This window comes from Ursus maritimus, unplaced genomic scaffold (assembly GCF_017311325.1).
Source record: "Ursus maritimus isolate PB19 unplaced genomic scaffold, ASM1731132v1 scaffold_33, whole genome shotgun sequence".
NCBI classification, from domain to species: Eukaryota; Metazoa; Chordata; class Mammalia; order Carnivora; family Ursidae; genus Ursus; species Ursus maritimus.
This window is the reverse complement of record NW_024425897.1, coordinates 16,004,506-16,028,280: the sequence shown is the minus strand read 5'-3', so window position 1 is coordinate 16,028,280 and position 23,775 is coordinate 16,004,506. Positions and strand designations below refer to the sequence as shown.

The following is a 23,775-nucleotide window of genomic DNA, read 5'->3' as shown; positions in this document are numbered from 1 at the left end:
AAAACATTATACTCAAGGAGCTACATGAAACAACACATTATTTTCAGTAACTCCTGGTTCCACCATTACCCATCAGTTTTACCGTGGCTAAATTACTTAACCTCTCTGCATATCAGTTTTTCCATCTGTAATGTGGAGAGAATTCTAGTAGCTACCTCAGAGAGATGTGTAAAGGATTCATATGTATGAAATACTTAAATAACAATAGACAACATGAAAAATACTTATGGAACTATTTAAAGCAATATAATTAGATATTTCAAAGATATTACAACTTAAAAATAAACAAACAGGCTATGGTAATGGATATTGTTTGTCCAGAATGGATTTCCATAGGAGGGCAGGGGCCTTATCAGTTTAATATGGTTTTTTAATATGCTTAGTAAATGCTATTTGATGATCATCGACAAAAAGGAAATTCAAATAGTAGCTGATTTTTTTAGTAGGTAAGTAATTATCTAGAAATATAAGTCGTTGTCCAAGGTACAATGAAATTCCAATTTATCTATGAAAGGAAGAAAAGGCATCTTGAATAGATGGGGTGAAATTTTCAGTCAGAGTGAAAAACTAAGAAAAGTCTCAGAGAACTCAAAAAGAAAAAAAGAAAAAAGAACCTGGATTTCTTTCATTGAAAGATAATATTTATGCTTGTTGACTACTGAGAGAAGGTTACAGAAACTACCTTGTCCTTGCCTGGAGATTCTGCCTCAAGAGAAAGTTTCAGAAGAAACTTCAAATGAAATCTAAAACCTGAGCTTGGTCAGTGAGTTGATAATCCTGCTCAGCTTACACACAGTGACATCAGCCGTATTTGAACAGTTTAAAGTCACTGGAAATTTTATACTAAGTCAGAGTGTTTCTTTTTTTGCCAGTGGGTTTTCTATCCTTTAATGAAATCTCATTTGAGGCACATGGTGAGACACTGTCAAAACAAAACAAAACAAAACAAAACAAAACAAAACAAAAGCAATGCTTTGAGCCCATCTTGTTCATGTATGCATATTTTAAAATTCTAGTTTTTAAATCCTACATACCAGTAAGGTGTGCCCACAAAGGAGTTGGCAGGAGAAGCCATTGAGGCAGATCCGAAATCAGCTAGTTTCACCTGACCTGGCTCTGTTAGAAGAATATTTCCTGCTTTAATATCCCTGTAGGAAAAAATAAGAGGGTTAGAAAATTACTTTTCAACTTTGATTATGGAATAGGTCAGAGCATGCAATTAATAAGACAAAAAGTTTATTAAAAAAAACCCTTGCTCAGATAGCCAGAAGGGGATTTAGTAATTACGGCATGTTATAAGGGGGCCCAGATTCCTGGGTGTACTTACAGGTAGGTCAAAGTAATTACTAAAAGGTAGAGCTTTCTTTAGAGGGAAGGAATGCAACAAAAAAAAGGCAGACAGACGTGACCAACAAGGAAACCTATTCAGTTGCTACACTTAAAAAAGCATATTCTCAGATGCTAAATCCAGTCATTAAAAGTATCCCTTATGCTGGGAAAACTGGTGCCATTTGTAACTGCCTTTTTTTTCTTTCCCAAATTACATAACATTTTTGGAGTCCAAACAAACCTTCAATAACTGTATTATCTACCTACCAATAAACCTCAACTACACACATACCTTTTCTTTCTTGCCTGTGACCCTTTCTCTCTGCCTTAATTGTAACTGCAACTCTAAGGCATTTGAGGGTACATGTTATATAGAAGGTGTTATTTTAAAAATAACACTGTACAATAAAAAGAAGACCCTGAAAGATCAAAACAAACAAGGATTAGGGATTAGGAAATTGCATTTCTATTGTATTACTACAAAGAATCGAAAGTGGTTACTACTAAAGCTATTAGATATTTTATGCAGCAGAAAGTTTTTAAAGTATTATTTAAAAATATTTATTGTTGAGGATGACAATTTAGAATGAAAAGATGTGGATGTATTCTTGATTCTCTTCAAAAAAAGCATGAGGTGTAATGAGTACTAGGAACCAAGACTTATAAATTGATGGGCCATGGAAAGACAAAGCAGAGAGAATGAGGAAAACTTAGGTTGAAAATGAGAAGGTTCAAATGTTTCCAAAACAATGTCTCCAAAACTCTTGAAAATTCAGCTTCTTTACTCAAGATGACATTAGGCACTAGCAGAGAGAACTAAAAAAAACATTTATTTCTCTAACAACAGAAAAATATCTCTCTCTATTACCTTCGATTAGAACACTGACTTGTCAAATCAAAATAATAAATCTGAGACACGGTATTTATTTTTAAATAGGGAGCACACTTTAAAAGCTTTGTTTTTTCAACTTCTTTTATATCCTAAAGAAGATAAAGTATAATATAGAATATAAAATATTAAATTACTGCACAGATTTTGTTAACAAAGGCACAAAAAAAAATGAACCATGGCTTCAAACAGGAACCAGCAAAATCATATATAAACAAGTTGGCATTCGGTAAGGACATTTTGGTATCCAGAAAAGTACTATAAAAATTTTTTTTGTCAAACCCATAGACATTGTGGTTAAATCCATTTTATCAACATTTATTGGATATGGTTAGGTGCATTCTTTGTCTTTATAAATAAGTCAAATTCATGGCAGGAATTTTGGTCTGCCTATCTCGAGGAAGTTCTGCTTTTGTCGAACTAGTAACTGCTAATGGCTACTCGAGGATGATTAAAACAGAAGCAAAAGGGGAACCAATGATGTAATAGTTTCATTTCTTCCTAGTAAATGTCACAAGTTTTTTCTTTTGTTTTTGAGCCATCTGAGATCCTTTATATCTACCCCTTATTGCACTACTTCTGCCACCAGTCATGAAAGTAACTGTACTAGAAGTTCTTTACTGACAGAAGGAAGAATCAGGAACAACATCTTCATTTAGGAGAAGTTAGTGTATAGGAAGTAGATTGGAGGGAGGGCAGTGGAGTTGTGGTAGAGAAAATAAAAGGTAGAGGAAAGCCTTGGATTAGGAGTTAGGAAATCTGAGTCTCAATCTTTACTATGTAAAACCTGTGAAACGATTGGCAATTATTTAAATCTTTCAGAGTCCCAGTTTCTTCACCTGCCAAGATAAATACAATAATATCTTCCTAAATATCTATGTGGACTATAGAAATGCACAATATTTTAAAGTGATGAAATAGCACATATTTATATAAGATTGACTTGTTATTTGCAACAGGAAAAAGGAGAAGAAACTCAGCTAGGAAATAAATATATGCAAGGAAGGCTGATTTTCTTTTCTTCTTGGACTTGTATCAAAAGGCTGCTGGGCCCTTCCTCAATTTTCCTGCAACATCCTGCCTAGAGAACAGTTACCTATAGAATAGAGGTGATGCAAGTGTTTGTGTACATCTGGGACAGACCAAGAGACAGAATTCTGTCTAAATTCTGACAACTTTTCTTCTTACATCCAGCAGCAGCAATGTCTTTGCTTCCTATAAATCCACAGGCACCCTAAAAAGTGTGGCATGCACTAATTTTCAAGATTCCTTGGATAGTCCCGTAACTGACATGTAACTGGTCTCCAATCTTACCTGTGAATCAGTGCATGAGAATGCAGGTAGGCCAGCCCCTGCAAGGCACCGTGAGTAATGGCAGCAATTTCCACTTCTTGAAGTGGTTTTTTGTGAACTGAGGAAGGAAAAAAAATTCAGAAGTAGTATTCAGTTGCATTCTTCTTAATATCTTATACAGTTATACCAAACTGAATTACATACTCTCAAATGACAATTTGGGAACACATTCACCATATTTCCTACAGAATTGCAATAAATAATCAGATAACAGGAAACTCAAGTACAAAAACAAACAAACAGACTCCTTAAAACAAAATAAAACAAAGCCTGATAGTCACTGTAATGACTCGTTAATTGACTTGTCAGTTGCAAGTCAAAGCCACTACTGATTCCAATTGGCCAGGTCCAAATTTACCAGTCCTTTCTGACATTTTAAATGCCTAGAATGTTTTAGGTTGTATTATTCTCCTCTCCACAGAGCATCTATAATTACGTCTTCTAACTACAGGTTTTCATTATTTGTGCAAGCAGCTAATAAGTAATTTCTATTCAGAGATCAAGGATGATATAAGAAAGTTTTTTTTAATGTAAATTTTTAACCCAGTCTCTGATTATAATAGGATTTGCAGAAGAGAACTGAGTCAGTCAAGATATTTGAAAGGGTTAAATATCAATATAATTTGATACCATCTACCTCTCTTTCATGCATACATATGAATTTGACGTTTTTGGCTACATACATTAGATCACATTAGCTGAACATTTTAGTAAGTACCTGCCCTGGATGGGCATTGCACTGAACAGCAGGAGGGCTGCTAATCATTCCCGAGACACTTTTAGCCTCTGCAGAGATAAAGTTCTCACAGCTCATCCACACAACCCTTAGGTCTGAGTCAGCATCCATTTGCTTTGCCCAAACTGCACTTTAATATAGGAGTAGATACTATTCTGGTCAAGGCAGAACAATAGGAGGGGATAGTGCTTTTATTCTTACCTTCTAACAAATCAGAGGCTGAGCCTAAGCAATATTCCATCACCAACTGTAATAGATTAAAATAATAACCAGAATAATTACAGTTAATAAGAAACTGCTAAAACCAACCAACTAACCAAGGAATTAAGAATGCTAGGAGAGTGAGTATTCTTTTTTCTTTCTTTTAAAGATTTTATTTATTTACTTGAAAGAGAGAGAGAGAGCATAAGCGGTGGGAAGGGCAGAGGAAGAGGGAGAAGCAGACCCTCTGCTGAGAAGAGACTCGATCCCAGGATCCTGGGATCATGACCTGAGCCGAAGGCAGCCACTTAACCACCTCAGCCACCCAGGTGTCCCATATGTCATATATTATGTATAATGAGTTATGTATTTACATCTAAACTATTAAAATTTGTTATATATTTATATATGTAATTAAATAACTATATATGTTAAAATTATTCCAATACCAGAATGATTTAAAACATAAGAAACATAGAAGTTTAAAGTTCTGAAATTTTGTTATAGTTTTCTGCTTGACATTAAAATAAACAGATTCAGAAACATTAATTTTATTTACTTATTAATAGAAGTGTAATTGATGTACAATATTATGTTGACTTCAGGTATACTTCATAGTGACTCAACAATTATCCATTATGAAATGCTCACCACCCTAAGTGTGGTTACCACCTGTCACCATATGAAGTTATTACAATATTACTGACTATATCCCTATGCTGTACTTTTCATCTTCGTTATTTTATAACTGGAAGTTTGTACCTCTTATTCCCCTTTACCTGTTTCACCCATTCCTCTATCCCTGTCCCATCTGGCCAGTAACAGTTTGTTCTCTGTGTTCAGGAGTCTGTTCCCAGTTTTTTGCTTGTTCGTTTGTTTTTTTAGATTCCACATATAAGTGAAATCATATGGTATTTGTCTTTCTCTGTCCAATTTATTTCACTTAGCATAATACCCTCTAGGTCCATCCATATTGTCACAAATGGCAAGATTTCATTCTTTTTTATGGCTGAATATTCCATTGTATACGTACACCACATCTTCATCCATTCATCTATCAATATCACTTAGGATGCTTCCATACTTGACTATTGTAAATATGCTGCAATAAACACAGGGGTACATATATCTTTTCAAACACGCTTTTTGTTTTCTTTGTGTAAATACCAAGTAGTGGAACTACTAGATCATATGGTACTTCTATTCTTGATTTTTTGAGGAAACTCCATACTGTTTTCCACAGCAGCTGCACCAATTTACATTCCCACCAACAATGTGCAAGATTCCCTTTTCTCTACATCCTCACCAACAGTTGTTTTTTCTTGTCTTTTTGATAGTAGACATTCTAACTGGTGTGAGGTATAATTTTACCTCACACCAGTGAGGTAATGAGAGATTCCGCATTCAATCAATATTATAATGAACATTAGCCTTTTATGGGCACTACTTTTTTTTCTGCTTTGAGGTATAATGACAAACACTGTTTCTTTCTTTTTTTTTTTTAATAAAGACTTTATATATTTATTTGAGAGAGAGAGAGAGAGAGAGAGAGAGAAATAGCAAGAACAGGGAGGAGAGAGAGAAGCAGGCACCCTGATGATCAGGGAGCCCGATGCAGGGCTTGGTCCCAGGACCCTATGATCATGACCTGAGCCGAAGGCAGAAGCCCAACTGACTGAGCCACCCAGGCACCCCTGACAAACACTGTTTCTTTAACCATTTTGATAGAAATGTTTCTTAAACAACTAAGTAAATTAATATGCACATATAACTTCCTTTAGCTGAGTATATGGAATATGAACATAGAAATTTAAAACCGAATGGAGAGAATATGTTTACAGTTATGGTTGCATTTAAAAAAATTTTTATGTTAATGTATATTTTTATCATGTATATTTGTTTCCTTATTATTCCATAGCACAAGGACACCTGAGCTGTGGCTGGTTGTTTGCTCCTCACATTAAACAGCTCTAGTTGCTCTACCTTTTTTTTTTTTTTTTAAGATTTATTTATTTATTTGAGAGACAGAGAGAGACTGAGCCAGCGTGGGGAGGGGGAGTGGCAGAGGGAGAGGGTGAGAGAAACTCAAGCCAACTCTGTGCTAAGTGCAGAGCCCAATGTGGGGCTCAATCTCACCACCCTGAGATCATGACCTGAGTCGACATCAAGAGGCGGATTTTCCGCTGACTGTGCTACCCAGGTGCCCCTCTACTTCTAAATTATAGGTCTGCTTTCTAACTTCCCTGATTTCTTCCTTCTGGTCAAATTAGTCTTGTGGCTGTTTGTATGTATGCCTCCAGCAGTTTAGTTCCTATGAGCTCCTTCTATTTAGCCTATCAAATCTGTTGTGGACAGAGACCCATTAACCAAGCTTGTTAGCATTCTATGTAATCTAAGAGTAAACAGGCTTTAAATAAGAGCCCAGAGGATTTTCTGAAGACTCCAAACGCATGGTATTTAGCACTTGATTTTGTAACATTTATCCTGCATGCTTAAAATCCCTTTCTTGACTCCTTTACGATAGCTGAGATTGCCAGAGAACTGATTTCCAGATAATGAGATACTCCTCTAATTAATTTCTTCTGCTCAGAACAGAAGTAATGACTATAGATATCTTAAAAGCTGCTTGAAAAGAAATATTTATGTTCAAGTATATTGTTTGATAGTCTATCTGGGAACAAAAATTCCATTTCCTAACTGGAGATGACATATAGGAAAACACTTATACACGGTAAATTCTCAATAAATGAATCTCAATAAATGATAGTTAGATTGGACTTTAAAATGGAGTGTAAGTGGGAGCCTGGCTCAGTTGTTAAGCATTTGCCTTCAGCTCAGGGCCTGATCCCAGGGTCCCGGGATCGAGGGCCGCATCGGGCTCCCTGCTCTACTGGGAGCCTGCTTCTTCCTCTCCCACTCCCCCTGCTTGTGTTCCCTCTCTCGCTGGCTGTCTTTCTCTCTGTCAAATAAATTAATAAATAAAATCTTTCAAAAAAAATAAATAAATTGGAGTGTAAGTTCTGATAAAGTACAAAGTATAGCATTTTCATGTACTAAACAGTACCTAAGGTGTGAACCTAAAAACAGAAACACAATCATGTAAAACTATACTAAAAAGATAAGAGTGGAACAAAAGACTTTTTGGAGGGGGTGTTGGGAGCAGAGGGAGAGGTAGAGAGAGAATCCCAAGCAGGCTTCACACCCAGCGCAGAGTATGATGCAGGGCTTGTTCTCACAACCCTGAGATCACAACCTGAGCCAAAATCAAGAGCTGGACACTTACCCATCTGAGCCACCCAGGCACCCAAGACTGTTTTCATTTTAATCACGTGCTAAGCCCTGTCTGATAAAACTTAGACCATGATGGTAATACCAAGCATAATCCCAAATTTGAGGGGAATTGGAGTGGGGGATGAGAAATGACAACAACAAAAATTCTAGGATGAGAATAAAAGGCTCTGCCTTTTACTTTTGCAAATAAATCATTATAAAATGGTACTAACTTTTCACTGTTTGTTGATTGTTTATAGAATAAAATTTCCCATAGGCTAGATATAATATTTAATCTTATAGAATGTATAACATATGGCACACTCTGAGGTATTAACAAATGTTAAATACTGATAACAAAAGTCAAATGGGACAGAAATGGGACTGATAATTTCACAGATCAAAGAGATAACAGAAAAAAATAGAAAAAAATTTTAATTGGAAATAAATGATAATATAGGTCCTTTGACTTACCCAAGCAGTGTGCTCTTTCAAGTAACAACCTTTATACTCAATGGTATTAGGATGCTTTAATTGTTGTAAAAATTTGACTTCCTTGAGAATATCTTGCCATTTCTATTGAAGTCATAAAGAAAATGGTATGATTTTAGGCTGGAAATAGTATTTTATTATCAAGTATACATATATGATATTCTTTTCATTATTTTAAATGGACAAAGTGAAAGTTTAAGAAATGAAGCTGTTTAAACTTGTGTTACTTCTTTAATTTTAGTACATGTAAATGTAAATCAATTATCGGATATATTATAATAAATCTATTATACTAACTTATGTTCCATTCCACAAATTAGTTGAAGTAGAATATTAAGAATATTTATTATACACTCCACAAAAAGGAATAAAAAAAACCTATGATAAATGTTTAAAGAACTTTGTTTCTGCCATCAATTTCATACTAACTGGTTTATGTCAGTTTAGGTATACAACTGTCTTTAACATACCTCATGTGTCTGCTTCCCACTGTAGGACATTTTCTTAACTGCCACCACCTCATTGGTGTGAGCATTTGTGGCCTGTGTTGAGATAGCAGCAGAAAAAAAAAAAAAAAATAGAATGATGTTTCAGCCACTTGAACTTAAATATTCAACTAGAGACTTTAAATAACATTCTCACACTTCATTATCACAGTTTAAAGATGCTGCAACTTCTGAAAGACCGGATAGACATTTCCGCCCCACTGTAAAGTACAGCTTCTTTTGATCCCTATTCATATACATGCAAAGACCATAATATTAAAAAGGATTAGGGTTTAAAAAAATATATACAATCAAACAAAAACAAGTCAAATTTCCAAAACGTCCATACTGGCTTCACCATGTAAGATGTCCATCGATGGAGAACCAGTTAGATAATGTGGTACAATCATATGATGAAATAAGCAGTAAAAGAATGAGGTAATATATATGAATATATAGTAATATGGAAAGACATAAAAAATATAATGACAAAAACAAGCTGCATATTATCTTACTTTTGCAAAATAGTACTAATGTGAGTGCATGGGTAGAAAGAATATGAGAGAATTTATAGCAGAATATATATCAGTGATAGTCCCTGGAGCAGTGCTGTCCAACAGAATTTTCTGTCTTGATGGAAATGCTTTATATCTACAGCGTATGTGATAGCATGTGAAATGTGGCTACAGTTACTGAGGAAATGGAGTTTACATTTTAATTAATTTAAATCTAAATAGTGGCTACTGCACTGAACAATGCAGCAGAAGGTAAGATTAATTTTAAGAGGGACTTTCACTTCCAAAGGTACTTATATTTTATAGTAAGAATGTATTACATATATACACACATCCGTGTGTGTATTCATCTACAAAGACTGCCTTGTCTCATAATTATCTCTATATAGCTTTTCCATACCCCAAATACAATTCACTGAAAGCACATATGAAAATAACAAATAACTCAAGTAATTGTCTTCCTCCAAATTTACTTGAGATTTAAAACTAGATAATTTTCTAAAAATTTTTGGAAAAATATATGTCATTAAAAGATTTTTTAATTTTGGCTTTCTTCTAATAACAGAGCTCTGCATCAGTGCCATAATCCTGATGTTAGTAAGCTATTTTGACTTTATGATATTATTATTGTAAAGAACTAAGGCTATAGCAGTGGTTCTGAGGTAAAAGATTGGAATTCACTTACCAATAAAATCAGGTCACCAATTTTAGAGAAAAATGTATAATCACTTTCTTAAATACACTTAAAGAAACTTCTCAGATAAAAAATGAATTTATTTCTAATTAAAAAATTATTTTTTATTTTATTTTTTCCAATTAAAAACTTTTTGAATTAAAAAATGAACAATAACTTATTGATATAAAAAATTCAACCTACAGAGTCTTACTGAATGACAAAAGAGCAAAAGAACACTTACTGAAGAAAAATTTTTTTTACAAGTGCTAAAGAAAGGCAAAATTACCTATTATAAAAATAAGGTATCTACTAGAGTTTTCAAATCAGCAGGCCTCTACAAAGGCATTTTTTAGATATTTTGTTCATTTAGAAGGTACAGATGGACTTTTATTAAATACAAAAATCTCTCAAATTTTTCTGGCTTTTAAAATTTAATGCTAAGACTGCTTATATGACAGCAACAAAGACAAGTTGATGTGAATTCAGTACTATAATAAAGGTTAGAGTGATTATATCTGAAAAGCAGATATTTTGGGGATGAATCTATGTACTGTGCAGCTTCAGCAGCCTTAGCAAGCTTTAGGAAATACTCATGCAATGAGGAGTTTTAACTTGTAAAGGGATTTTTAAAAAACAAATCCTTCACCTTTATAAAAAGAAAAAAAAGGCCCATACAAATGGAATCAGATGGTATTGTCTAATTGCTTATTAAGGTTATTTATAATCAATGCTTATTTGGAACCAGAGACTTGAAAAAAATAATAAAAATACTGGGGCGCTTGGGTGGTTCAGTCTGTTCAGTGTCTGAATATTTCGGCTCAGGTCACGATCTCAGAATAAGATCTCAGAGTCTTGAGACAGAGCCCTGTGTCTGGCTCTGTGCTCAGTGGGGAGTCAGCTTGAGATTCTCTGTCTCCTTCTTTCTCTGCCCCTACCCCCGTGCATGCTGTCTAAAAACAAACAAATCTTTAAAATATTATATATAATAAATATATGTATATATTTCTTTATATTTACGGAGTAATCTTACTCAGGACTTGGTAAGTATACTTGCTCACAAGTATACCTGTACTCAATATTTGCCTACTGGAGCACAAACTCAATATTTGAAAAATATTTTCATGTTGATTTTTCTTAGATGTGAAATTTATTTTTTAAGTTTTTATTTAAATTCCAGTTAGTTAACATACAATGTAATATTAGTTTCAGGTGTACAATTTAGTGATTCAACAACTCCATACATCACCCAGTGCTTACCACAAGTGCACTCCTTAATCCCCGTCACTTGTTTCACCCATTCCCCCCGCTCCCCTCTGGTAACCATCAGCCTATTCTCTAACTTGAGAGTCTGTTTAGATATGCAATTTTAAATGCAATTTTATATTGGTTAAAATTCAGAACTGAAACTTAAAAAAAATTAACGTTTTAATACAGAGAAAGGAAACTATCAGTGGGGTCTCAGCTTTCCAGTACTTCAAACCATATTATGATTATAACCTCTACATGTTTCAAGTGTTATTCTTGAAACTTACATTCATAATTAACACTTCCAATAGTCTTAATGATCTCAGTGACTTCTAAGCTAGATCATTGATTCAAAAAAATATTTACAGTACTATGTGTTTCTGATATTTTCTTAACCATTTCCAGCTACATTTAGATTACTGTCCACTTGTTGCTAATTTATAGAGAAATATAAAAATTAAAAATAAGCTTTTCTTTTTGCCTTATTATTAAGTCTCAACTAAAAGGTAATAATTATACCCAGAAGAATGGAACTAAATTATTAGCTTTAGGTGGAATATAGAAGATATGCGAAGTTTAACAAGGCAACAGTAGAAATGTAGAAACTTCTTGGTTGTGTTTGAGTGAATACAAAAATGAACATGGTTGGCCCTTTTCTATTTTCCTTTAATACAGAGTTTCTTACTATCTCATTTGTTAATGCTGCTAATTTCTGAATTACTTATATAAATCTAAACACACAGAGGTATTTCATCAACAGCTTCCGTTTTTTCTAAATATACTCTCAGCTGATTGATTCTATGAGAGCTGAGCCAGCTTATAGTTCACTTTAAACATATTTCCTGGCATCATTCTGTGTAAAAGCTGTAAACTACAAAAGCCTAACAGAATTACAGTGCTTGGGTATAAAAATGTTGGTTGCTAGAATCTAGTCTTAATGCCTTGCTAGCATGACTAGGATTCATGAAAAGTACTAATTAACAGTACCCCAAGTTCTCTGAGTTCTTTATAATTCACTCCTTCATTCAACAAATACTTATTAGGTATTCAAAAAGTGTCAGGTATTGGGCTAAGAATTGTGAGTAAATATGTCTAGTACCTATCTCTTGTCTATCGGCACAGACAGTAACAAAAATATCATAACCAACAAACATAAAATTGCAATTGTGACAGGTGCTATAAAGAAGAGTATGTGTTACTTGGAGAAACAAAAACGGGCGATGGGCAGGTCAGGCAAGGCTTCCCTGAAGAAATGAGGCTTCAGGTGACAGCTAAAAGAGGAACAGGAGGTAAGAAGGTGAAGGTAAAAGGGGAAACATTCCAGAAACAACAGTTAATGCAAAAATCCCATGACAATAGTCAAAAGAAAGCTATTATATATATTCTTTTAAAACATGTATATTTTATTTTATTTTTAATTAGTTAAAATATTTCTAATCTTTTTTTTATAATAGTATTTTTTATTATATTATGTTAATCACCATACAGTACATCCCTGGTTTTTGATGTAAAGTTCGATGATTCATTAGTTGCGTATAACACCCAGTGCACCATGCAATACGTGCCCTCCTTACTACCCATCACCAGCCTATCCCATTCCCCCACTCCCCTCGCCTCTGAAGCCCTCAGTTTGTTTCTCAGAGTCCATAGTCTCTCATGTTTCATTCCCCCTTCTGATTACCCCCCCTTTCTTTATCCCTTTCTTCTCCTACTGATCTTCCTAGTTCTTATGTTCCATAGATGAGAGAAACCATATGATAATTGTCTTTCTCTGCTTGACTTAAGGAAAGCTATTATATTACAGCTAGGGCAATGAGAATAAGAGGGAATATAGCTTCAGTACAAAAAGGGACACATCGTGGAAGACCTTATAGGCTGGATACAGTAAGGGTTTTTTGTTTGTTTGTTTGCTTTTATAATAATATTTTTTTATTATATTATGTTAGTCACCATACGGTACATCCCTGAAGTAAGGGTTTTGATCAGATTTACTTCTTTTTCCCCCAAGCTCACTGTAGTGCAGCCAACAGACTGAAGAGAGACCGCAGTGGATGCACAAAGATGGTTTAGGGGGCTATTGCAGTTGTCCAAGGAAGAGATGATAGTCTTCTTGGTTATCATGGTATGAGTAACAAGAGGAAGAATCTTAACAGTGAGGGAGGAACTACACATAAATATTACTGTGGCCAATGAGAAATTCATTTTTAAGGTATTACCTGTGTCACCATTATAGATAAAAGGTTCAAGCTTTTCTAGGTTTTACAGTAAAGTGTAAGTTAATTCCCCTTTAATCTGTTTTTTAGTGCCTTATGGGTTTATATGGGCCTGTACTACTCATTTTGTACACAGGCAATACTATATAGTTAATGATTACATTTTCAAAGCCACCCGGATATCCTTATGATTTCTCTAGTCTATCATATCAACAAAGAACATATATTTAGTGCCTACAGTAAACAGGGCAGCGGGCTAGTCTTTAGATTTGTAAAGAAATACTAGAAACGGTCATCATTTTCAAAAGGCATATACTCCAGTTAAATAGACAGGACTTAGCCCAAACAGCAAATAAATCATTAGGTCTTCTTCAGCCTACTACAAAGCAGGTCTCATTTTGTCCTTAGTCCAAAGGCTTGTAAGTAAGTTTCAAAACATGCTTGGTTTACTGTAGTCAAAAGGAGAAGTTTGAGAGGGGTCTAGCTGCTTTTTTATTTTATTTATTTATTTTTAATTTAAATTCAAGTCAGTTAACATATAGTGTGTTATTAGTTTCAGCAGAATTTAGTGATTCATCAGTTGCATATAACACCCAGTGCTCATTACATCTAGCTACTTTTTAAAATACAAAAGTCAGATAGAGATTGGAACTACCCTCTGACTGGCCAAGAGAGATTCTGAGAGGATGAATGAGTTATAAATAGAAGGAAAGTAAGAAAAGATGACTGAGGAAAGTATCTCGGAGCAAAACAAATAGGTCACAAACAAATACATACAGGATGTTTCTATTTTTAAAAAGTTCAAAACCAGGCAAAACCAAATTATATTGTTAGGGGTGCAGAAGAAAGTGAGTTACCTATGGGAAAAAAAAACTAGAAAATAATCACCATAAAATTCAAAATAGACATAATGTAAGAAGGGTTTCTGGGGTGCTGGCAATGTTCTATTTCTTGGCCTGGCTGGTGTTTATGAAGGGATCTACCTTTAATTGTTCTTTAAATTACATATCAAAATATATGGGCATGTATTTATGCACACTTCCATATGTACATTTATAATTTAAAAATCCTTCTTGCGGTGCCTGGCTAGTTCAGTTGGTAGAATGTGCCACTCTTGATCTCAGGGTTGTGAGTTTGAGCCCCAAGTTGGGGGCAGTGATTACTAAAAAAAAATAAATAAAAAAACTTAAGAAAAAAAGAAAAAGCATCCCTGTGAATGAGGAAGACAGGACTTTGGGCTTTAAATACTATTCTAAGCCCAAAGACTAACAGAGCAGTGTTGACTAGAAAATTAGCACCCTTTTCGGCCATGGAAGGTCACTTAATGATAAAATGTACTTGAGTGGAAGCCAAATATTAAATGGGGGCAAAGGAGAAGTGGTGGTAGTGCTGAGTACAGACACAAAGGCATGATAAAGAGTTCGGGGAAAACAAAGGCTGAAGATTTGGTTAGAAACAAAAAGATGAGTTAAAATGCAATTAATAAAATCTTATTTGGAAGGACAACTGAAGATAAGCCCTACCCAGATGCCAAAACATAAAGAATCAATTAAAAGTCAAATACTGTTTAAGAAAAAAAATTATTCGGTAACAGGTTTAGAGGAGAAATAAGTAATAAGTAGTACTTAAATATCACCTGCTTTCATGGACTAGGTCTCTTAAGTATTTGTGACTTTGATGAGGCAAACTTCTAAGGTTATATAAATAAATTAAAAACTACATTTTCTGTAATGAACTTCAGGTGAATGAGCTATGGTAACATTTCAGTCACTTCTCATTCTTCTCATCAAAAGAAAATCACAGTCTTAGAATTTGAACTGACTCTAAGGGGCTAAGCCTTACACCCTTTAACTAAATACTGACTTGACATGAATGTTACTAAAAATCTTTGTTGGTCCACCTGAGTAGCCATCGGTTCATCCATCCATCTGTCCATCATTTATTGAGTTCCTACTATTATCAGACATTATACAGGTTACTGGGGATATAGCGATGGATAAGATAGGCATAACCCCTGACCTCATGGCATTAATATAGGAGAAGGGACATACAGGAGTCAAAAAATCTCACACATAATTATGGAATTACAACCATGATGAATGCAACAACATGCAAGCATAAGGTGCTATGAGGTCATAAAGAAAGTCTTAATTTAGTGCTGGACAGTTGAACAGAAAGGCAATCCTGTGGTCGTAACACTTAAACTGAAATCTGTAGGGTAAGGAGGAGTCAGGCAGGGATGGGGATGCAATGTGCAGAGTTTTCTAGGTGGGAGGAATAGCATATATAAAGGCCCTGAGGTGGAAAAGGGCTTGGCATATAGAGGAAATGCATAGGGCCAAAACTCAAGCTTATAACATTTTTTGGACTACTTGATAGCAAGAGTCAGGTGACAGAGATTCCACTGACTTTATTTTTTATTTTATTTTTTTAAAGATTTTATTTATTTATTTGACAGAGAGACAGCCAGCGAGAGAGGGAACACAGCAGAGGAGTGGGAGAGGAAGAAGCAGGCTCCCAACGGAGGAGCCCGATGTGGGACTCGATCCCAGAACGCCGGGATCACGCCCTGAGCTGAAGGCAGACGCTTAACGACTGCACCACCCAGACGCCCCTCCATTGACTTTAATAATGCTTAGAATTCTAGGACTGGCTTTTCAGCAATGAGTATTTACCTCTGGTGTAGACATTTAATTCGTAGAATAAACACTAAAAGCTAGCATATTTTACAAGTAATAGAATGTGTAGAATTCAAACTCCCCTAATTTAATCTATCTAAACAAGTCTAAAATTACTTACAAAATAAACTGCTCCAAAACTCCCATGTCCGATTTCGTGCAAATCAATAAAAAGTTCTTCAGGATCATCTTTGTAGAAGAGATCAGCAATCTCTGGGTCCTTTGGCACCCCTTTACGCATGATGACCAGTATTTGCAAACGTTTTGCTTTTGATATCCCAGTCAGCCTTATCTCTCATTTACAAATATTTTGGGGGGCAAGTATTTAGTACCTGTAAAAAAATAAGGTTTGACATTAACTTATTTCTAAAACATCTTGGTTGGTGGCAATACAAATTAATATTAAAAGCACCTTGGTTTTACAAACTTCAAAATAAAAAGACAAATAACCCAAAAGAAAAATGGGCAAAGGATCTGACTAGACATTTCTCCAAAGATACACAAGGGGCCGTTAACACGTGAAAAGATGCTCCACATTATTAGTCATTAGAGAAATAAACATTAAAACCACAGTAATATACCATTTTATATCCACTAGGATGACTACTATCAAAAAGTCAAATAACTACTGGCAAGGATGTGGAGAAAGCAGAACACTCCAAAACTGCTGGTGGTAATATAAAGTGGTGCACCATTTTGGGAAACAGACTGGCAGTTCATCAAAAACTTAAAAATCAAGTTACCATTTGAGCCAGAAATTCTACTCCTTGGTATAGACCCAAGAGGAATAAAAACATATGTCCACACAAATACTTGTATGGATGGTTATTGACAGCAGCATGATTCATAGTAGCCAGAGGTGGAAACAACCCAAATGGTGAATATTCATTCCATTTGGTGAATGAATAAACAAAATGTGGTACATCTGTATAATGAAATATTATTCTGGCATAAGAAGGAATGAAGTACCATATAGCTACAACATGGGCGAAACTTGTAATCACGATGCGAAGTTAAAGAAGCCAGTCATAAAAGACGACATATTGAATAATTCCATTTATATAATACACCCAGAATAACTAAATCTATGGAGACAGAAAGCAGATTATTGGTTGCCTACAGCTGGAGGAAGGATAGCTTTGGCGGTGACAGCTAAAAGGCATGGGCTTTCTTTTCAGAGTGATGAAAATGTTCTAAAACTGATTGTGGTGATGGCTGCACAAGGGTCATATACCAAAAACCACTGAGCTGTGCACTTTGAATGAGTTATATCTCAATAAATCTGCTTTAAAAGCATTTTGGTCTAATTAACATTGAAATAATAACAACTAGGATTTATTAAGCACTATTATGTGTCAGGCAACACTAAATTCCATATATGTATATATTATTTTCTTTAATCCCTAACCAGCTTTGTAATGTAGGACTTTATTATTTTGATTTTATACAACAAACTAGAACTGAGAGGCAAAACTATTCCCCTGTAATCAGGCAGCTACTATTTGTCAGAACTGGGGCCCAAACCCAGATCTAACTGTAAAGCCCATGCTCTTAATATACAATATATACATATAGAGTAGGTAATTAGATAACAAACTGCTATAATTTGGAGATTATGCTAACATTCACTTAAAGAGGCAGATTATTCTGCTGCTATACAAAATACTCTGAGTTTAAAGTTTCTTTTTTTTTTTTTTAAAGATTTTATTTATTTATTCGACAGAGATAGAGACAGCCAGGGAGAGAGGGAACGCAAGCAGGGGGAGTGGGAGAGGAAGAAGCAGGCTCATAGAGGAGGAGCCTGATGTGGGGCTCGATCCTATAACGCCGGGATCACGCCCTGAGCCGAAGGCAAACACTTAACCGCTGTGCCACCCAGGCGCCCCTAAAGTTTCTATTAATAAAAGGACATTACTTTGACAAGCTTATATGTTGATTATTAATAGTTACATTTAATTGATATAGATTATTTTTTATTTTTTGAAAAATACTGAAATACTAACTTTCATCTATATATATATTTTTTACTGTAAATACTCCTCCACCATGAGAATCAATCATTCCAACATTGAACATATCACAGGATAGTTTGTGTTTCTTCCTTGATCCATTAGATAGCTATGTAGAAATTTAGTTATTGGCCAATAAAATTGTGTTTTTAAAAATGTGAGCCAATAGGCTTCATTCAAGGAGAAGAGAAAACAGCGTAGTTAATAAAGAAGTACAAGTAGTCAGTGCTAAGAAGCACTTTTCTCTTGTGACATGTACATACTTCACATGGTTAGTCTAGTTAAATCATTAGCATAGGTAGGTCAGCAGCCTAACTACCCATCTATCCAGGCAACTCTTTCTTTAACTCAACAAATATTTATTGAGTACCTACTATTTGTCAGGCACGTATTGGGTGTTGGTTGGTCCCAGGTACAATGGGATGTGGTCCCTGTCCTTAAAGGGCTAGAGTCTGATGGGGGAATAAACATTAATAATAAACTATAATGATAGAAATAACAAAATGGTTATAAATAATGTTATGATGAAAAAGTATAAATTTAATAGAAGATATAATAGGGTGACCCAGTCACCCTATTGAAAAAGCATGACTTTTTAGGAAAATTAAAAGTAGTTCATTCAATATGGATGTATGGAAGAGTTAGAAAGAGAAAATATAAAGCTGATGTTAAGCCAAAGAAGATCATAACAGGCATTTTAGACCATATTAAGAAACTTGGACTTTATCCTCAGGGTAGTGGGGAGCCATCAAAGGTTTCAAACAGGAAAAAGGGATTCCCCTGCAACACTGCACTTGTAATCCTGGGCACTCACCCTGACAATCTATGAACACTGATAACCATAAAGTCAATATATCAATACTACTGAAAAAAAGTAACTTAAATTTGGTTGTCAGTCAAGTGACTAAAAGTACTCAACTAACATTCAAAAAGTGCTGTTGTCTTCATTACTTATGTTTGAGAACAGAAAAGAGAAACAATGCATTAAATCAAAGATATCCCTTTTCAAGAGTACGCCAAAAAAAAAAAAAAAAAAGAGCAATTTATGAGACTGTCTTTAAGAAAAACAAAAAGATCTGGGAACTAAATTTATGAGAACTAAAATCTTTCCAATCATCAAAATGTAAACTAAACTTTTAAATATTTTGTCTTCAGTGTGAATAAAGCTAAGTACTACGGATAATCATTTGGAAGAAACACATTTTTTGTATCATTATATCATACTCTAGACTAAAATGATTCTCAAAAGAAATAAATATTTAAATATAAAAGAAATGACACCATAAAAACTTCTAAAATAAATTTCAGGTGAATCTTTAATTACTAAGCAAGACACCAGAGGCAAAAGTCATAAACCAAAATCACTAAGTTTGACTATATATAATTAATAACTTCCATATCTTAAAAAATTATAATGGATGGACTTCTGCTTCCAGCCAAGATGGAGTAACAGGGACAAGATTTATTAGCTGCGACCAGAAACAACTAACATCACAAGAAAACAGACCAAAATTCTTCATAAATATAGATGCACAAACGGGTAACAAAATTACAGCAAATAAAATCCAATAATATATAAAATGGATAATACATCATGAGTAGATGGAATTTATCCCAGGAAAGCAGGTTGGTTTAACACTCAAAAATCAAGCAATGTAATTCACCAAATCAACAATCTGATAAAAAGCTGAATGATCATCTCTAAAATGCAGAAAAATCATTTGACAAAATCCAAAATTCAAACCTGATAAAAATTCGGAGCCAACTCAGAATAGAAGGTGATATCCCCAACCTGATAAAAGAAATCTATGAAATATTTATAGCTAATATCAAAAGTAATATCAAAAGACCAAATGATCTCCTAAGATCAGGAATGAGGCAAGGAAGTCTGATGTCAGCCCTTCTCTTCAACATTGTGCTGGATGGTCTATAAGTGCAATAAAGCGAGAAAAAAAGAAATTAAAGACATCAAGATTGGAAAGGAAGAAGTTAGACTTTTACTGACAAACAACATAATCACCTATGCAGAAAATTTAATGCAATCTATAAAAAGCTACTAGAATTAATAACTGAGTTAATCAAAGTGGCAGAACACAAGATCAAGATCAATACAAAACTCAATTATATTTTTACATATGAACGAATGGAAATCAAAATTTTAAAACATCACAATAGCATAAAAATAGGAAATACTTAGGGATAAATCTGACAAAGAATGTGCAAGACCTTGGGGCACCTGGGTGGTGCAGTCATTAAGCGTCTGCCTTCGGCTCAGGGCGTGATCCCAGCGTTATGGGATCGAGCCCCACATCAGGCTCCTCCGCTATGAGCCTGCTTCTTCCTCTCCCACTCCCCCTGCTTGTGTTTCCTCTCTCGCTGGCTGTCTCTATCTCTGTCGAATAAATAAATAAAATCTTTAAAATAAAAAAATAAAAAAAAAGAATGTGCAAGACCTGTATACTGAGAATTATAAAATAATGGTGAAAAAAATTAAAGACAGAATGAAGAGAGATAACTGTGGTTATAGGTCAGAAGAATCAATACTGGTTTTTCTTTAGGAAAAAGAAATTGAGAAGCTGATTCTAAAATACATATGAAGAAGAGAGAGGAGTCCAAAATGGCGGAGGAGTAGGAGACCTTAGTTTCGTCTGGTCCCAGGAATTCAGCTAGATAGGTACCAAATCATTCTGAAAACCTGAGAACTCAACTGGAGATGTAAGAAAAGAATAGCTGCAACTCCACAAATAGAAAAGCAACCACTTTCTGTAAGGTTGAAGGTGTGGAGAAGTGAATCCGAGGGGATATGTGGAAAGATAAACAGCCAGGGGGAGGGAGCCTCTGTAAGCCTGCTATCAGAAAGTGATACAGCAGCGGAGCACAAAATCAGAACTTTTAGAAAATCAGAACCCTGCTCCAGTGAGGGACGTCTCACCTGAAAGGTGCTCACATTGCTAAGTGAAGGCTGAACCTTAGTTGGGACAGTGTGGTCTCAGGATCCACAGCGTCACAGGAAGACCGGGGATGCCTGAGAGAGGCAGAGTTCCCAGGCACTGGAGCAGAGATGCCGGCTATAATCAGCAAGTGGGTTCTCAGCTTGGGGTTGCCATAAACCACGAACCACGGCACAATCCGGCAACCGCTCCCCCAGCCGAGGCCCAGCAAGTGGCATAACCGGTGAGACCCCTCCCAATTCCCTGGGAGAGGCGTAGTGCAGGAGTACCCCGCAGGAGTCTGCAGGGTTTAGAGACTCAAAATGGGGTCTTGTGCCTGAGATAGAAACCCTCGGTCGTGGGCTGGGTGATCATGGAGTATGGCCAGAGACCGGGGCGACAGGAGGGACTGACTACTTTTCTTTGAGGACGCACTGAGGAGTGGGGCCCCAAGCTTTAGACCCTGGGCCGGAGATTGGGAGGCTGCCATTTTCATTCTCATCCTCTGAAGCTGCGCAAAAAGCCTTCAGGGAACAAAAGCCACAGAGAGCAAACCCAAGATTGCTTAGTCTGGACCCCTGACTAGGGTGGTGCAATTCCGCCTGGGGCAAAGACACTGAGAATCCGTGCAACAGGCCCCTCCCCCAGAAGATCAGCAAGAACATTCAGCCAAGACCAGTTTACTGATCAAAGAGAACTACAAAACCCCTGCGCTAGGGGAATACAGCACACAGAATTCATGGCTTTTTTACCCATGATTCTTTAGTCTTTCACTTTTAATTTAAAAAATTTTTTCCTTAACTTTTTCAACCAATTTCCTATTTTATCAACTCCTTTCTAAAATCTTTTCATTTTTATAGTTACATTCTATCCCTTCATTGTATTTAATTTTATTTTCGTATATATGTAAGTTTTTCTTTCTTTAAAATTTTGGGATGCAGTTTCTTATAGCATAACAAAATATACTCAAAATCTAGTATGTGGCTCTGTTCTAGTCACCTGTCTGATCATATGCTCTTTTTTTTCCTTCCTTTTTTTTGGTTTTGTTTTGCTTTTTTGTTATAGTCTTTTAAAATTTTCATCTTTACAGTTACATTCTATCCTTTCAGTGCATTTAATTCTATTTTTGCATATACATAAGTTTTTCTTCCATTACAATTTTGAGATGTAGTTTCTTATAACAAACCCATCAAAATACACTTAGGAGATAGTGTATTGCTCTGCTCTGTTCACCTGTCTGTTTATATCCCTTCCTTTGCTGCTGCTGCTGCTGTTGTTGTTGTTGTCTATATCTTCTTTTTTTTCTCATCTTAATTTTCATTTTTATAGTTACATTCTATCCTTTCACTGTATTTAATTTTATTTTTGTACATACGTTAAGTTTTTCTTTCTTTACAATTTTGCGATCTAGTTTTCTAACAAACAGACCAAAACACACACAGGATCTAGTGTATTCCTCTCTTCTGTTCACCTGTCTGATTATATTATTGTTTTTGTTTGTTTTTCATTTTAATTTAATTTTAATTTTTTTTTCTTGGTTTCGGGTCTCTTCTGATTTGTTTAGTACATATTTCCCTAGTGTTGTTGTTGCCATTTTAGTATTTTGTTCTCTTGTTCATCTCTTCTTCTCTGGTCAGAATGACAAGATGGAAAAACTCACCTCAAAAAAGAGAACAAGAGGCAGTACTAACTGCCAGGGACCTAATCAGTATGGACATAAGATGTTGGAACCAGAATTCAGAATAACGATTATAAAGACAGTAGTTGGGCTGGAAAAAAAGCATAGAAGACTCCAGAGAGGGACTAAAATCTAACCAAGTCAAAATCAAAACGACTATTAATGAGATGCAATCAAAAATGGAGGCCCTAACTGCTAGGATAAATGGGGCAGAAGAGAGAATTAGTGATAGAGAAGAGAAAATGATGGAGAATAAAGAAGCTGAGAAAAAGAGATAAACAACAACTGGATTACGAGGGGAGAATTCGAGAGATAAGTGATATCATACAGCAAAACAATATTAGAATAAATGGGATCCCAGAAGAAGGGGAAAGAGAGAGGGGGTCAGAAGGTATACCAGAGCTAATTATAGCGGAGAACTTTCCTAATCTGGGGAAGGAAACAGAAATCCAAGTCCAGGAGGCGCAGAGAACCGCTGCCCCCTCCCCCGCTTTAAAATCAATAAAAATAGGCCAACACCCTGACATATAATGGTGAAACTTGCAAATCTCAGAGACAAAGAGAAAATCCTGAAAGCAGCTTAGGACAAGAGGTCTACACCTACAAGGGTGGAAACATTAGATTGGCAGCAGACCTATCCATAGAGACCTGGCAGGCCAGAAAGGACTGGCATGATACATTCAGGGTGCTAAATGAGAAAAACATGTAGCTGAGAATACTTTATCCAGCTAGGATGTCATTCAAAATAAAAGGAGTGATAAAAAGCATCCAGGACAAACAGAACCTAAAAGAATTTGTGATCACCAAACCAGCCCTACAAGAAATATTAAAAGGGATCCTTTAAGCAAAGAGAGAGGCCACAAGTAACACAGACCAGAAAGGAACAGAGACTATATACAGAAACAGTCACTTTACAGGTAATACAATGGCACTAAATTCGTATCTTTCAAGGGATGTCCAGTATCACCACTGCTATTCAACATAGTACTAGAAGTCCTAGCCTCAGCAATCAGACAATAAAAAGAAATAAAAGGCATCCGAAATGGCAAAGAAGTCAAACTCTCACTCTTTGCAGA

General features: G+C 35.4%; 1 protein-coding gene across 5 annotated transcripts in view; it reads right to left on the bottom strand.

Moving 5' to 3' along the window:
- The window catches only part of TAOK3 (TAO kinase 3), a 175,153-nt gene that overhangs the window by 67,750 nt on the left and 83,628 nt on the right, over positions 1-23,775 (bottom strand). For 2 of the 5 annotated variants that reach the window (XM_040619864.1, XM_040619865.1), the window contains exons 3-8: positions 16,204-16,414; positions 8,741-8,812; positions 8,253-8,354; positions 4,509-4,554; positions 3,533-3,629; positions 1,035-1,148 (exon numbers count right to left, since the gene is read on the bottom strand). In XM_040619864.1, the coding sequence (XP_040475798.1) occupies positions 1,035-1,148; positions 3,533-3,629; positions 4,509-4,554; positions 8,253-8,354; positions 8,741-8,812; positions 16,204-16,323 (551 nt within the window). In that variant the 5' untranslated portion in view covers positions 16,324-16,414. Of the gene's footprint in view, positions 1-1,034; positions 1,149-3,532; positions 3,630-4,508; positions 4,555-8,252; positions 8,355-8,740; positions 8,813-16,203; positions 16,415-23,775 lie in introns of those variants that run through there. The other 3 variants (XM_040619866.1, XM_040619867.1, XM_040619868.1) reach the window with 3 other exon arrangements.